Source organism: Austrofundulus limnaeus, unplaced genomic scaffold (genome assembly GCF_001266775.1).
Source record: "Austrofundulus limnaeus strain Quisiro unplaced genomic scaffold, Austrofundulus_limnaeus-1.0 Scaffold99, whole genome shotgun sequence".
In the NCBI taxonomy this organism is placed as follows: domain Eukaryota; kingdom Metazoa; phylum Chordata; class Actinopteri; order Cyprinodontiformes; family Rivulidae; genus Austrofundulus; species Austrofundulus limnaeus.
The window spans coordinates 762,949-778,914 of NW_013952501.1; the positions used below are offsets into that span (position 1 = coordinate 762,949).

The 15,966-nt window shown below is 38.1% G+C and overlaps 1 protein-coding gene across 4 annotated transcripts in view; it reads right to left on the reverse strand.

The window, feature by feature from the left end:
- Positions 1-15,966, reverse strand: part of tbc1d1 (TBC1 (tre-2/USP6, BUB2, cdc16) domain family, member 1) — a 50,857-nt gene that overhangs the window by 19,355 nt on the left and 15,536 nt on the right. For 3 of the 4 annotated variants that reach the window (XM_014013257.1, XM_014013258.1, XM_014013260.1), the window contains 12 exons: positions 9,653-10,240; positions 8,084-8,173; positions 7,895-7,999; positions 7,074-7,206; positions 4,954-5,045; positions 3,933-4,049; positions 3,352-3,465; positions 3,067-3,212; positions 2,717-2,977; positions 975-1,091; positions 584-697; positions 284-402 (listed from right to left, as the gene is read on the reverse strand). In XM_014013257.1, coding sequence (XP_013868711.1) covers positions 284-402; positions 584-697; positions 975-1,091; positions 2,717-2,977; positions 3,067-3,212; positions 3,352-3,465; positions 3,933-4,049; positions 4,954-5,045; positions 7,074-7,206; positions 7,895-7,999; positions 8,084-8,173; positions 9,653-10,240 — 1,996 coding nt within the window. The remainder of the gene's footprint in view (positions 1-283; positions 403-583; positions 698-974; positions 1,092-2,716; positions 2,978-3,066; positions 3,213-3,351; positions 3,466-3,932; positions 4,050-4,953; positions 5,046-7,073; positions 7,207-7,894; positions 8,000-8,083; positions 8,174-9,652; positions 10,241-15,966) is intronic. The other variant, XM_014013259.1, reaches the window with a different exon arrangement.

Sequence of the window (15,966 nt, forward strand, 5' to 3'; positions counted from 1 at the left end):
ATTTAAAACTTGTGACTGCACGAGGAAAACTGTACAATCTTCAAAAGTGAATACACAAGTAACATTTATTAAAGTGTTGAGCAAAATGACTGAACCTCCAGTATGAAAAACAGCTGACCGACCACCAATTAGGCATGTTTGTTAAATCCTTTAGAACTGCTGGCAGTGAATTACACATTAGTAACTACAGACCCTGTGTTCCAAATAAATGAAAATTAATCTCCAATGAGTGAAACATTATAATTAATTTTAAGAAAATGCGTCTGGGTGTGTGACGTCTTACCGCTCGTATCTGTGCCTTTCTGAGGCGTAGCGACTCGTAGGAAGATCTGCTGCCTCCATGAGTGCCGGTGGTTGCGCAGAGGACTTTCATGTGTCGATGTAGAAAGACCAGCTACATCGCTGTAAACGCACACAAATAAATATAGTCATGTGTGCAAAGATTCATTAGATACTACAATTTACATACGTAATAAATCTAATAATTTACAGTAAACTATTGAACAAAGAGAGGTGATTATTTCTGCACTTGACACACAGGTGTTAATATTTAATGTTTGCGTGAGTGTGTGTCGGTGTGTACCTGTTCTTTGGCTCGGGACAATCATGCTCTTGGACAGGAGCCAGAAATTGAAATTTCAGAAAATTAGGGACAGAGGAGGAGGAGTGGAGACGGGCACGGAGACCACCCAGAGTACTGACATGGCAGTGATGAAGAGGAGGAAAAATACAGATGACAAAAGAAACATGGACCCACTTCACACAGAGACATGTTGCTTTTAATCCCGCTGATGACAATAAAAATATGTTAAGGTTTTCAAATTGGAAAAGCAAACAAACTAAATTTATTCTTAAATTAATGAATTACTGACTTAACATTTCTCTGCTTGAAAGGGTCTTCTTCACACTTAAAGAAAGCATGACAATATATGTATATGAAAACATAAAAGACAGAGAATACACACTGTTCTCACCTTCTCTTATTAAACCTGGCTCCAGCAGAAGGTGAGGAAGGATGACGAACAAGGAGAGGAGAGTGTGATGGAGAGCAGGAAGGAAGTGGAGGAAGAGTGGAGTCGTTTGGGAGATTTCTGAGAATCGGTGCGAATACAGAGAAAACCAAGAAGAAGAGAGGGTGGTGGACATCGAGAGGTGAATGGAAACAGAAAAATGTGAATCAGCAGTAGATTTAGCAGAGCTTGGATAAAAACAGTCTTTTAAAGTATTTTTCCCAAACAAGGCGTACATTTTTTATTGTTCTTACTGTTTATTTGCTTTTTTGTTTCATTAATAAATCTGCTTTTAATTTCAGCTTCAATTGGAGGGTGATTATTTTGATAGCGTGACCAAGCTCTACATGTTGTCTACTGGCAGATGGGGGAGGAATGTAGCAAAAGGGAGAAGGAGAGCGACAACATGTAGCATTCTGATAGAGCTACATTTAAATGTACTGTTCTACAACTCAGTGACATTGAAAGACGTTCTGCTGAAGAACAAAAACCAGTCTAATTCCTCGTTCTTATAAACTGACGTCACCAAGTGATACGTAATTTAGATAAACACCAACAATACAGGAAAACCAACTGGACAACAAATTCCAATTTAGTTTAATTTTCTTTGTCAGCTTTTAAGTAAAGCCAACTGGATAAATCATAACTTACAGCACAAACTAGCTTGGTGACACTCTTGTTTTGTGTAGAGGCCGACAAGTGTAGCTGGTGGATGGATCATCTATAGAACGTGTTATGAATGTACAGAACTTTAATGAAACAACAGAATAAGTAGGGTTTTGCAAAATTTGGTAAAATGTTTTACATTTCCTTTTTTTGTGTGTATAATCACCAAAACGCATATTTTTTATACAAAAACTCTTAAAGGGATCCAAAATTAGTTGTAACATTAGACTTTATTTGATAAACATTTATTTTAACTGTAAAATAAAGATTGTAAAAATACTGTAGGCTGTTTAGTTTTTATAATTTTTAAACTAAAAGTTTCAAAATATATTACACGGATGGGGCCATTTTATTTACACACAAAGCATTCTGGGTAAATGATGACGTGGATAGGTCCTCGGTGCGAGGCTGCTAGCGAGCTATATCCACCCTGAAGGTTAATCTTGACAATATCTGACGATTGACTCTTTTAAATGAAACCAGAGAGCGTTGACAGAGAGGAGAAGGTAGAAATGACTCAGCCTGCAACTGAAAATATGGATGGAGGACCTCAGTTTAGCTTGTCGCGCTAGCGCCGAGCTAATACATATATGGCAATATAGCATCAGCGCTAGCGCGAAGGCTAACAGGCTAAGCTGAGGTTCTTCTTCCATGAAGCAGCTCTGTTGTCCTCCATCCATATTTTCAGTTACAGGCTGAGTCATTTCTACCTTCTCCTCTCTGTCAACGCTCTCTGGTTTCATTTAAAAGAGCCGATCGTCAGATATTGTCCAAGATTAACCTTCAGGGTGGATATAGCTCGCTCACACCGAGGACTTATCCACGTCATCATTTACCCAGAATGCTTTGTGTGTAAATAAAATGGCTCCGTGTTAAAATATATTTAAAAAAATTTACAAAACTAAACATCCTACAGTATTTTTACAGTATTTATTTTACAGTTAAAATAAATGTTTATGAAATAAAGTCTGATGTTGCAGCTAATCGTGGATCCCTTTAACAAGCAGTCCTTCTATAAAAACACAAACACGTCTCCTTACTTGCTCTGGTGTGGAGAGTCAGTGCTGACGGAGTAGTGTCGTACGAGCTTGGGTTTGGTAGCTGCACTGGGGTCCTGCCCTGCGTGGGATAGCTTCTGGGACGGGGAACACTCGAGTAACGAGGAAGGGGTGGGGGAATGGCTGAACGTGCTGGCTCGTCGGCGGAAGCCCTGCAGCTCAGGGTCGCCGGGGAGAGAGGAAGAGGAGGACCGAGGGGGAGACCTATCGAGACGTTTTAGGTCCCCTGCTGAGCTGTGGCCTCTGAAGAGAAGAACGGAGGAGAAAGCACACTGAAGAGGAATCCACGCTGACGACGCAGAGCGCGCACATGTGTATATAGGTGTGTTTACTTGAGTGGGCTGGTGGGTCGTCGCTGAGGCGAGGAAGACAAGGCATCATCGAGAGAAGGCTGCTCTTGGCTGCTGTTGAATGTAAAAGAAGAGCTGCTCTCACTTCCCTGACTGTTGTCCCTCTGAGGTCTGGACCTGCTGCTTCCCTACCAGAAACACACAAAGGTTTGACCTTATAGTTTACATGTAACCAACCCCGTGTTCACGCTTTGTGTTCTAATGCGTTTACAAGCTGACAGCAAACACTGATAACTGATGCAGCTGGAGACAAAAACGAAGACATACCTTCCAGATGCCTTCTAAAGACTCGGTAAGCGAGCGTTTTGCTCTGCTCTTGAACGCCTCCAGGCGACTACTGCTCTGCTGCGGTGTATCCTGAGGAGCTGCATCCTCACAGACCTAAAATCACAAAACAGATGAAGCATCACTGTGAATGAGAAAAAGGAGAAATACTCAAGATGATACAATTTCATCAGCTGCAGAGGGAGCTTGTTTATTGTTTTTTTGTGGGGTACTACAGAAGATTTTCTTCAGATCACAAATTAATTAATTGTTCTGTTTTCTCTGGAAATCAAAGCTTATTTCTCTTACATAAGATTGTGGTGCAAAAATGAGAGGTTCACGTGTTGAACCCAGTTTTAATTCAGTTCAATATAAAAACACTTCATTGATTCCTGAGGGAAATTCGATTAGATTAGTTTCATCACTCAGTGTTACTGCCATGACACTTTGACATGAGACCTACATCATTACAAGTGTTGATCAGGTTGAATCTGTTGCCAGCATGACTGGTTTCTGATGAGGTACCACCAACTTTACTACAACACAGACTAGACAGAGAGAAGAATGAAGGTGCAGTTTTGTACCTGTTTGTTGTCTCCAGTCACTACGTGCTGATGGTTCTTCTGCTTCTCCTCACACAGACTCCTCAGAGAGGCCATCACTAACTCATTCTCTTCCTGATCGCTCTTAGGACGAGATCGCTGGAGACCCAGAAAGCACAGCATGTATTAACATTTTAACTATTATGGAATAACATTTAATCAGCTTTTACAAATGTACTCCTTTTTAAAGAATCACAAATGTTGCAAAACAAACAAAACTAAAAGTTGAACCCAACAGCTGTACACATTACAACTGCATTTAAAACGTTTTTTTTTCCTTCTTCCTTATTATACTGTAGTTCAACACTGTAGTAGTTTAACGGTGGTTAAATACATAAAGGGAGTTATCTAGTACATACTGGTTTCTGTTTACACAACCTTTTTTCTTTATTTGCTGCCAGAGTATTGCTGGCAGGGAAGGTGCTGGAAAGTGCCTCACAGGAGAAAAGCAATCCCAGTCATGATAGCGTTGTCTCCAAAAACTTTTTACTGATAATGTTATAAAACAAAACACTTACCAGTAACTGTGCTATATAAATACATTTCATTTGATTTGAGTAAAAAGCCAGAGGAAAATAATCTCCTCTATTTTTAACAACTCAGACTACAGTTCCTGTCCACAGAATCAGGTGTTTTTCAGCTCTGTTGGGATGTTGTAATTCAGACACATCCCCAGCAGGTGTCAGCTGAGTCGTACAGAAATGTGAACCTGTGTTCCTTTTGTGTTTTTAAACTTGTGTAACATGTAATTACTCTTAAACATGTGACTTCACTGGAGTAAAAGAAAGACAAGAGCTACTTTCTATGAAGTACGATAAAAGGTGCTTCGAACTATTTAAAAGTTTTTAGAGAAAAATGTGTAAACGATAATCCAGCTGAAGCAATAAAACCTTGAAGTATTGAGGTGATTCATTAAATAAAGATGTGCACTGAAACTGCTGTCTGACTGGTTTGTTTTAGTTTCACTTTATCATTCAGGCCCACAGACAGACAGAAACATTACCATAGTGTTCTCAAAAACTGAAGCTTGTTCATCATTGTCCAAAGTGGCCAAGTGTTTCTGAAGCTCCAGTTTTGTTTTAGATGGATGCAGACCTGAAAAATTAAGTTACATAATAATAATAAAAAAATGAGATAAAGAAGCTCAGATAATGTTCAGATTTGTTCTACATAAAAAAGATGTTTATAGGTTCATATGAATTTAGTTTTATTGGCCACATAATAAGGCTGCATATACAGCGGGTAAAATAAGTATTGAACACGTCACCATTTTTCTCAGTAAATATATTACTAGAGGTGCTAATGACATGAAATTTTCACCATATGTTGGTAACAACCCAAGTGATCCATACATACAAAGAAATCAAACCATAAATGTCCAGAAATGAAGTTATTTSTAATAWTGTGGAATGGCAVAGGGAAAAAGTATTGAACACATGAAGAAAGGGAGGTGTAAAAAGGCATGGAAAGCCAAGACACCAGCTGAACTCTCTAAGTAATTAGAAAGCAAGCCTGCCCCTTGTCAGTGCAAGTTAATATCAGCTGGTTCAGTCCCAAATGATGATCAGGCATCACACAAGAACCATCTGATGTTGGGTAAAAGTAAAGAGCTCTCTCAAGACCTTCACAACCTTATTGTTGCAAAGCATAATGATGGCATCGGTTACAGAAGAATGTCTAAACTTCTGAAGGTTCCAGTGAGCACTGTTGGRGCCATAATTCAGAAGTGGAAAGAACATTATTTCACCATAAACTGACCACGACCAGGTGCTCCTCACAAGATTTCTGACAGAGGAGTGAAAAKAATTATCAGAAGAGTTGTCCAAGAGCCAAGGACCACTTGTGGAGAGCTTCAGAAATACCTGGAATTAGCAGGTACGATTGTTTCAAAGAAAACAATAAGTAATGCACTGAGCCACCATGGCCTGTATGCACGCTCACCACGCAAGACTCCACTGCTGAAGAAACAGCATGTTGAAGCTCCTTTAAAGTTTGCTGCACAACATTTAGACAAGCCTGTGAAATACTGGGAGAATATAGTCTGGTCAGATGAGACCAWCATTGAACTGTTTGGATGCCAGAATACACATCATGTTTGGAGGTCAAATGGCACTGCACATCAGCCCAAAAACACCATACCAACAGTGAAGTTTGGAGGTGGGAACATCATGGTGTGGGGCTGTTTTTCAGCATATGGTACTGGCAAACTTCAACTAATTGAAGGAAGGATGAGTGGAAAAATGTACAGAGACATTCTTGATAAAAATCTGCTTCCATCTACCAGGATGATGAAGATGAAACGTGGCTGGACATTTCAGCAAGACAATGAGCCGAAACACAAAGTCAAGGAAACTCTCAGTTGGTTTCAGAGAAAGAAACTAAAGCTGCTGGAATGGCCCAGCCAATCACCTGACCTGAATCCAACAGAAAATCTATGGAAAGAACTAAAGATCAGAGTTCATAGAAGAGGTCCACGAAACCTTCAAGATTTGAAGACTGTTTGTGTGGAAGAATGGGCCAAAATCACACCTGAGCAATGCATGCCACTAGTTTCTCCATACAGGAGGCGTCTTGAAGCTGTCATTGACAACAAAGGCTTTTGTACAAAGTATTAGATAAATTTCAGTAAGCGTGTTCAATACTTTTTCCCTGTGCCATTCCACATTATTACAAATAACTTCATTTCTGGACATTTATGGTTTGATTTCTTTGTATGTATGGATCACTTGGGTTGTTACCGACATCTGGTGAAAATTTCATGTCATTAGCACCTCTAGTAATATATTTACTGAGAAAAATGGTGACGTGTTCAATACTTATTTTACCCGCTGTAATCTGCTGGAAATTATGCTTTAGATTACCTTCACATGGGATAAAACCTTTTTACAATGGTTAAAAAATGTATATATTAAAAGTTCTGGGTGGTGCATGGAGCAGCAGTAGCAGCTTATTTGTGATATTAGGCCTTATGTGAAGCCATTAACTGAGGGAATGTAGCTGTGAACACGAGATGTTAATTTTAATAAATTATGTAAATTACAATTTGAATGTTAGTTACTGCAAGGATTACCAAACCAATTTAAAATCCCTTTCAGCTTGTATCATAAAGGTACTTTTCTCTACCTTCTATTCTCTCACACAGCCTGTGGAGCTGCTGCATGGGGCAGCTGTCACACTGCTGGCTCTGAGTCTTTTGATTGTGCTGCAGGGCCGCCACAGTGAACGCCTGCTTTAAAGTCAGCATGATTTCATCCACCTGCAACAGCAAAACAGAGACGTTAAATTCAGCTGTCATAATTGTTTTTATTACTCACAAACATAAAATGCTAGCATAACCCAGTTCTGTCATTGCAGACGGAATTACTGAAGGACATTTCAAATGTCTGCATATCAGTAACAAAAGAACGACTGTATATACAAAATGTGAAGGAACTTGCATTTAATAGTAGTGTTTTTTTTTACAGTACACTAAAAATAATTCTATATTACCAATATAAGGAGGAATAAATGACAGAGACCATTTGGTATGCTGTGAGTCAGAGAACAGATGCACCGAGCCTTCGTCTCTGTGATTTGGAGCCGCGCTGCATCTTAAACACTAAATGAAACCTAAGCTCCACGCTTTCCCAGGCAAACACGAGAAATCTAAAATTATAATGCATTCAGGAAAAAATGCAATCTTCTAGACAAGATGCAGTGTGTCTGTGTAGCTTTTTTTTAATATATAAATGAGTGATATTTGCGTGTTTAAATCTTCAGAGCCCAGTGGGAGTCTTTTTGAGAATAATCCCACAAACTTGGCACGTTTCTGGTGCAACTTCCTTTCTTCTTGGCAGAAATCCTTTGCCATGTCAGTGTCAGACAGTCACTTCATTCCTCCTTAATACAGGAAAGCAAGTGTACTATACGAAATGTATTAGGAAGTAATTTCAGGATCATCTCACCAATGATTCATCGGTACACTGGAAGACGTAGCACACAAAGTGCCAGTTTCCACTTTCATCCGTTTCTCGGCAGATGAAGCCAAAGTGATCCACGTGATGGATTCCCTGGAAAGAGATGGAAAAAATAATGTGTCATATTAAAGATAAACTCAAAGAGACACTTTGTTTAGGAAATCCAGTGCTTCATACCTGGGAGCAGAAAGAGATTTCTCTGAAGCTCTTTTCTATGGCTACTTTCTTAGTGTCTGGACTGACCAAGAAGATCTGGGACTTGCCCACCTAAAAAAACAAGAAAAACACACAAAGGACGGTTAAGATGGGATGATGCTCTGCTGTGGTTTATAAATATCTTCACATGTTTGAACAAGGTAACTTGGGTTTTTGCTTTAATCCTAATTATATAAAAAATAAACATGTAAATGTGGTTTACACTAAAAACCCTACATAAATGATGAACTGAAATTTGGAACCATAAAACAAAGAAAGTCTAAAAATAAGTTTCAGGACTTTTTTTAGGCAGCTTCAATGTTTTCTCTAGAAGTGAGTTATTTTTAAGCCATATACGCCTCTGGGATAGTCCAGTTGCAACATTATTAGGGGAGTTACCGTTATTTTCACAATAAAATAATAAAACTTCCTGCTTCATATCAAATCAGTAAATGTGTTTCTTTTTTTCCTTCACTAAAAACACAACTATATCATTTCTAAAGGAAATAACCCATTCGTTAGTGTCTTTACAGCTGAAGAAATCAGAGGGGATGATGTCACATGAACGAGGTCAATCTGGTGGCAGCAGGATGTACGATGAGCTACAAGATGTCTGTATCTGCTGAGCAGGACAGTACCAGGCCCTGGTGATTCCTGCACCAATCATGATCCATTTCCTGTTCTGAACACAAACAGGATAATCTCCTGCTGGTGAATTCCCACTGAGTGCAAATAAAAGACAATCAGAGGAGAGTGGCTTTGGTGGTTTTGGACTGCAGTCAGCACTTGTTCTTGCTGAGTCTATGTTATTTTTAATCATGTTTCCGTCCAAGTATCTAATAACAAACATGTTTTACGCTGAGATTAGAAAAAGAAATGAAAAAAAAGAAGAAAAAAACACAAATCTGGATTGAAAAGAACAAGAGGCTATTTGAAAAGCTTTTCATTTCTGTTTTACGCAGGAGGCTGATCTGAACACAGCTAAACCCAGACATGTATGTGTTGTCACTGTGTTTGGAAAAATGAACACATCCAGCTCATCGGGACAACCTGATACATAACAGGCTAATTCTCAGTGCATCAATCACCATTTCTTTATCTTTAAGTAATAATAATGTGGGCATAAATCATTTCCATTTTGTTCCACATGAGGATTTACAAAAACAGAGTCTAAGTGTCTTAAATCTGCATTCTACTAAATACTCAGCAGGGGGCAGCATGTGAGGAAAATAAGTCAGATTGTATGGAAATCCACTGGAAAATAATATTAAAACAAAACTTTCAATTTCCAACAAAATATCAGTATGAATAAATAATTATTCCTAACTTTGTATGAGGAATTCAAAACATTAAATAAAATTGTTTCAGTTTACAGAAAATGTAATTATAAATTTTGAAGTTTTAATTTGTGATTGAAAACTTTTTTATAACTACTCATATCAAAATATCCCATATCCCATATATCTTATCTTATATCCCATATTTATGATTCCTATTTTTTTAAGTAATGTTAAAATCTGCTCATGGCTGGAGTGGTACTGAAAAAGTTACCGTGAACAGCATGGTCCGGTTCTCCTGCAGGCTGGTGGGCTGGACTTTAGTAGAAGAGGAGAGGGAATCTGTAGTGTTGATATTAGAAATCTCCGGCGAGAGACCGTTCTCATCCAGGGCACGTAGACTGGGGAAGCTGGGGTCCCGCTTAAACAGAACAGGTGGTGTCCCAGAAGTGGTGCTCCCTGCTGCACCATTACGAACGGAACCACCTCCCAGTCCGTTGGACTGGAAGCTTAAAGCCCTCCTCAACCCATCCACCAGTCCCCCACTATTTCCTCCTTTATCAGTGGTCCTGGAGCCATGCAGCTGACTGAACTTCTCGATGCACTCATCTATTAGGGCGGGTGGGGCTTTCTTGTGGGCAACACTCACTCTGCCACAAAACAGTACCTCAAACTTTTTGGCAAAGGTTGTTGGAGACACAACAGAGGTAGGATCTGTGGAGTTTGTTGAAGAGGAAACAAATGTTTCAGGAGAATCACCTCCTCCAGTTCCAGTGGACGTTTTATTGGGATCAACAGTGATGTCATTGTTGCGTGCTGAACTTTTGCCAGCCTGCCTTAACGTACTGATGATCTCAGGGACCTGAAAGAAAAAAAAAGTGAGAAATTCTTTAATGACACAGTTTTAAACCGAAAGTCATGTTTAACAGTTTCATTAAATACAAAATGAATCACTAAATCACTCAATGTGATGTGATTTATATATATATATATATATATATATATATATATATATATATATATATATATATATATATATATATATATATATATATATATATATAATTGAGACGACGACGCAGAAGGAGATGGTGTGTTCGTTCATTGCATTGGAAGTATTTGATGCTGCCGCCACCTATCTGGATGTGTTTAATCTCAATTTGTCAGTGGAATTTTACGGACTTCAAAATTTCTTTGTAATGTTTTTGGGTGTACATGTATTGGAGTAAAAGCACAAGCACTTTGCCAAATTCACCCTATCTAGGAAGCAGAATTTAATATGGACAGTATTTATTTTTTACAATAACAAGCTGGAATGAAAACAAGAAAGATGAAATAAAAGTAATGACTTTCCACCTCTTGTCTTTTATTAACATGTAAGAAGTGTAATGTACATATCTAAGTTTAAATCTAAGATTTTTATGCCAATTCCCCTGATAACTTTAGCTTTAATTTAGGGTCCTTCCAACATTTTAACATCTTCTTGCACACGTCCATCTTGTTTGTTGATGTCCACGGAGTTTGAAAAATCCGGAGGTGCACGACCTTGCGACGGGACACCACAAAGGGCCAACTGCGCGTCATATATTGCGTCACCTATAGCACGCGCACCCTCTCGCCCACTTTGACGCGTCTTAAACGGGATGACTTCCACAGATGCTCTGCCTGCCTACAGTTGCGTCTAGCAGAGCGGATGGTCTCATTTATCCAAGGAGTATGTGTTTTAACAGCAGAGGATTTAGTGTTTGTTATAGAACAGTCATTAAAAACAGTTGAACAGTGATGTCTAATAAATTGATAAAATCATCTGGTTGGTTTATACCAGCCAGGACATATGGGTCAAAAGAGGCAGAAAAAGTGACAACAGCATCTTGTTTCAGAATCTGCTCTCTGGGGGGGAGGGGGCTCCAAGACAGAATTTACATCAAAAAACTCACCGAAATGGTCGCTAATTTGCAAGTCCTCAACACACACATTATTAACATTCAAGCCCAAAGAACAAACCAGGTCCAACAGTGGCCACGCTGGTGAGTGGGGTCTGAAATATGTTGAATAAAGATATACTTACAAGAACCCAGTGGAACATGAAAAAGACCACCAGTGAAAAGTTTATGTAACAATGGATTAAGATAAATATTAATGCATGCAAGTTAAACATTTTCTACTTGCAATTTTTTTTTGTTTTTGTTTGAGTGCTAAAGAATGAAAAAGGCCTTTCTGAAATAATTAATTACACTGGTGTCCTGAGACTTGACCTTTATCTAGCTGTATCTATCAGTGATTTAATGCACAAAAATGAGGCCTAAAATCATGCATTACCAGAATGTTGTAGAGATAAATATTAAAATGAACACTGTGGACTTTTTAACAGCTGCACTCACTCTGTGCACCACTTTTCTGATGTTATAACTAGCTGCTGTTTTTAACTCTTGACCTCGATGTCCAGAAACACACTGAGCACCTATTGTGTTTTTTTGTTTTTGTTTTTGCTAAAACTGCACAAAGAAAATAAATCCAGTTAGATTCTGGAAGATGTTATGAAGCCAAGCTTTTCAGAGAGAGAGAGAGAGAGAGAGAAACATCAACACCCACAACATGTACTAACAAGTGTGCAAAAGGCAGTTCATTTTCTGCTTAAATCCATCTGTCTAACTAATGTTAACTCTTAAAAATCAACCCAAACAAAAACTGTAAAACCTCCAAAAGCTAACTCCATCTTGCAATTTACACCTAAACAAAATGACACACGTCAGCAGTTCAGGATGATGCAAGAATCATTTGCAAGACTCAAGAAATTATTCTTAAAAGTAATAATTAAATCTAAATTTGCAGAAAGACATGTGGTTGCCAAAAACAAAATTTAAAGAATGGATTTTCACGCCAGATATATACCCCACACTCAACAAAACAACAGCATACTAATCTACAAATCTAAATAAATAAATAAATAAATAAATAAAAAACAGCTGGCTGACAGTACATCAAAACATGGATGCCAAAAATGCTTCTTCTATTTTGGTCCATTTTACTAAAACTACAACGGCAGCGTCGGACTCAGGAACAAAAGGCAGGAAGTAGTCGAGCCGAGCAGAAGCAGTGGTTGAGCCACATTCATGATGTCATCAGGGTGAGATGCCTGAACAGCAACTAAACTTTATAAACACACTCAGGCCCTGCTGGGTCATGCCTCGTTTGGTATGAGGCGTGATCAGTTTCTTCTTTTTTTAACTCTTTAAATCCATATCTTTATTTCCATTTGGCATGCGTTTTACATCCTTCACATTATTTTTGGCATGTCACTTATGTCAAGTGTGCTCCACATAACCTCAGCAACAGAGGTCCAGATATAAGTTGTTTTTCCACACAGTTACAATAACAAGAGTTCACTGGCACTAAAATCTGAAGTAAATGTTAGGCCAGGGGAGGATTAAACACGAAGTATAGGCTAAAATTTTTTGTCACTTCTTTACCCTATCAAAGTGTTTTATGTCAGAAATAGCAGATATTTGGTCCTTTTAAATAGAAAAACACAAGTATGAGCCACATCTTATAAGAAAGTCACTAAAACTAACCTGACACAGACAATAAGCAGCTAACTGAGCTTACACAACCTGCCCATCATTATAACGATGACAGATTTGCAGTAACTCTTAGTTCTGTTGTTAAGAAGCTGTGACAACTCTTCACTTTTTATAACTCACACAGACTCGTCTGTACTCATATGAAATCAGTTTATAATAAATTAAGAATGGCAATCACAGCTAATTAAACTTAAACAGAAAAATATCAACAACTCAGTCCATTTTACAAATTGAGCTTAAGTTGTGTTTGGTAGCTGTTCAGACTGACCCATACAAACTAACAGATTGTAAATAAATCTTGATGTTTACATTTGGTATACTGTACTGCAGTGTTTCCCAAAGTTGGGGTCGGGACCCAAAGTGGGGTCCCGAAACATCAAGGTGGGGTCCTGAAAAGATTTTCTGAATTAATGACATTTTTGCCTTAGTTGTTACAAATGAGTGAGGTTAGTTTAAAATGGATAAATGTAGTATAAAAATATTGTTACTATGCCCATGTTTTGTTGACCTGATACAAATGTTTATCATCCAAAAATAGTTGGGGACACAGGTCTCTGCTACGGTTTTGTACTATTTTGTGGGTCAAAAGCTAAAAGATTTGGAAACCACTGCACTTTGGTTCCCAAAGTTGGGCTTGGGACCCAATTATGGGTCATGAAGCACCTTGGATAATCTCCAGAAATCAATTTAAAGGGTAATAAAATAATTGCTGATGTAATATTTTCCCTATAATTATTACAAAAACCCAAAATAAGTAAAAAATAAGTATTTATATTTGTGTACAAGCTGTTTAGATTGTCAAAAAGCCTGTGTTTTAGGGTTATTAACAAAGTTCATGTACTCAGACCAGTAATATTTGGGGTCACAAGGTTTTGCCATGGATATTTTGTGGGTCAGAAGACAAAAAGTTTGGGAACCACTGCTGTACTGTGTGGCATATGGGACTGTTTTCCTTCAAGGAATAATAGATTTTTTTTCTAACAAATGTTACTTGTCTTGTTTAAAAACGATTATTTCTCATCTGGAAGCTGAATGAAGCAGAAACATTTTATAATACTACCATGTTTGGAGGTGCCTGGGTTGATGCTGGAATTAAAAGCTTTTTAAAATCGTTGTTTTAAGAAACAAACTGAAATGCATCTCCTCTCCTCCAACAATCAAAGACTTGTTTGGCACAACATCATATCCAGACTTAGTGTTTCTCACCTCCTTGGCTGAAGTGTGGTTTAATCTTGCTGGCATGACAGAGTGCCATCGGTCCACTAACAGACTGTCAGGCTGATTGTCTCAATTTTTCCTTTTATTTCCCTGCAGCTTTTAACGCTAAACCCTCACCAACAGTTTTTAGTTGTTATGTTTATTTATTTAACCAATGCTTTTTCCTCTACCTTCTTTCATGATTTTGTGTTTTTTCCATTAATAAGAGACACATAACAACCAAAACACTGAGTAGTTGTTTTACGTTCTTGGTAAAACTACAGTATTTGAGCCCTAGTTTTTCTCTTTTGAGTGATTTTTTAAAACTTTTTAAACAGCTCAGTGTAACTATGTTCAACCTCCTTGACATCACTAAAAATAATTCCCCTAAAATTATAATCTGACTGTATAAATAGGCAATAAGGTGGCTCAGTTTGTTCAGACTGTTGAGGGTCACATAATTCCTAGCTGAGCCTTTTCCTGTATGGAGTTAACATGACGTCCCCATGCATGTATGGGTTTTCTCTGGATCCCTTCCTTCCAAAAACACATGCTACGTTAACTGACTTCTCTAAATTGGCACTAGGTGAGGGTGCAAGTATGAACGGCTGCCTCCATGGATAGGTTCACACTGCAGGGCTCAATGCTCAATTCCAAACGTTATCGAGAAAAAACATCTGTGAAGATTTCAGCAACGAATTTAGTGCATGCCTAGAGCAATGCACGTCACTTCCACTTGTTCCTGGAATGAGTTCTGCTAAACTGTTTGTCAGAAAGTAAGATCCCTCCGTGCTTCAGCAAACAAGTCCTTCTTTGTCATCCGCAAAAAGTGCTCTTTACATTTTAACTCTTCTGCCCTCGTCTACGACTCGCAACAGATAAAGTTGTGCATTTCAGGAGTGCGGTGAAGTTGACAAAGTTGCTGCAGCAACATTTTATCTAACACAGTGGAACATTTACATGAGGCTGATCTCAGACAGGAAAGCATTTGGACACAACCCTAAGCAGTGACCCACAGACTTCGCCTCTCACAGATGAGTTAACACAGAAAAATACTGTGAGCAGCTCAGACAGAAACAAGTGGAACTACTGTAACGCTGAACCTGAGAGAACGGAAGTTACATAAATGCCACCATAAATAGAGAAGTAGCAGTTTAGTGAAATAAAATACACTCTTCGGTGTTTACCAAAAGAGGTAAAAAATGTCAAAGGTGACAGTGATACACATAAAAACACATGCAGCTGTACAAAAATGTAAATTGCGGCTTTTAAAATTTGATCAATTCTGAGCAAACCAGTATTAAAAAGATTTTTATGAAACAGTGTTTTATCAAACCTAAAAAACAATGTTTTACCAAACCAATCACCAACATTCAAACAGTCACAAAAAAGGACGTGAGTTGGTGTTACTCCAGCAAACTCGCAACGTGTGACTTTATCGATCACACTGTAGCTGCAGTGGTCAAACAAAGAATGCAAGAGACTGAAGCATCATGAACATCTTTATAAGTGAGTGAGACAAAAAGAATACAACACTGTAGAGCAATTGTTCACAAACTTTTCAGCTTTTAACTTAGAAAAATCACAGAGACACCTAACGCTGACTTTAGTCGTTTTAAGTACACAAACGCTGATAATATGACTTTTAACAAAAAAATCTGCTCATATTAAGTTTTATCCATTTATGATGACTTTTTCTATTTTTTAAAACAGTTCATGATAAATATGTTTGACAATAAAATGTAAAGCTGTGATTTCTGTACATCTTTCTAAGACACCAATACTAATTAAAAAAAGAAATAGGAATTTG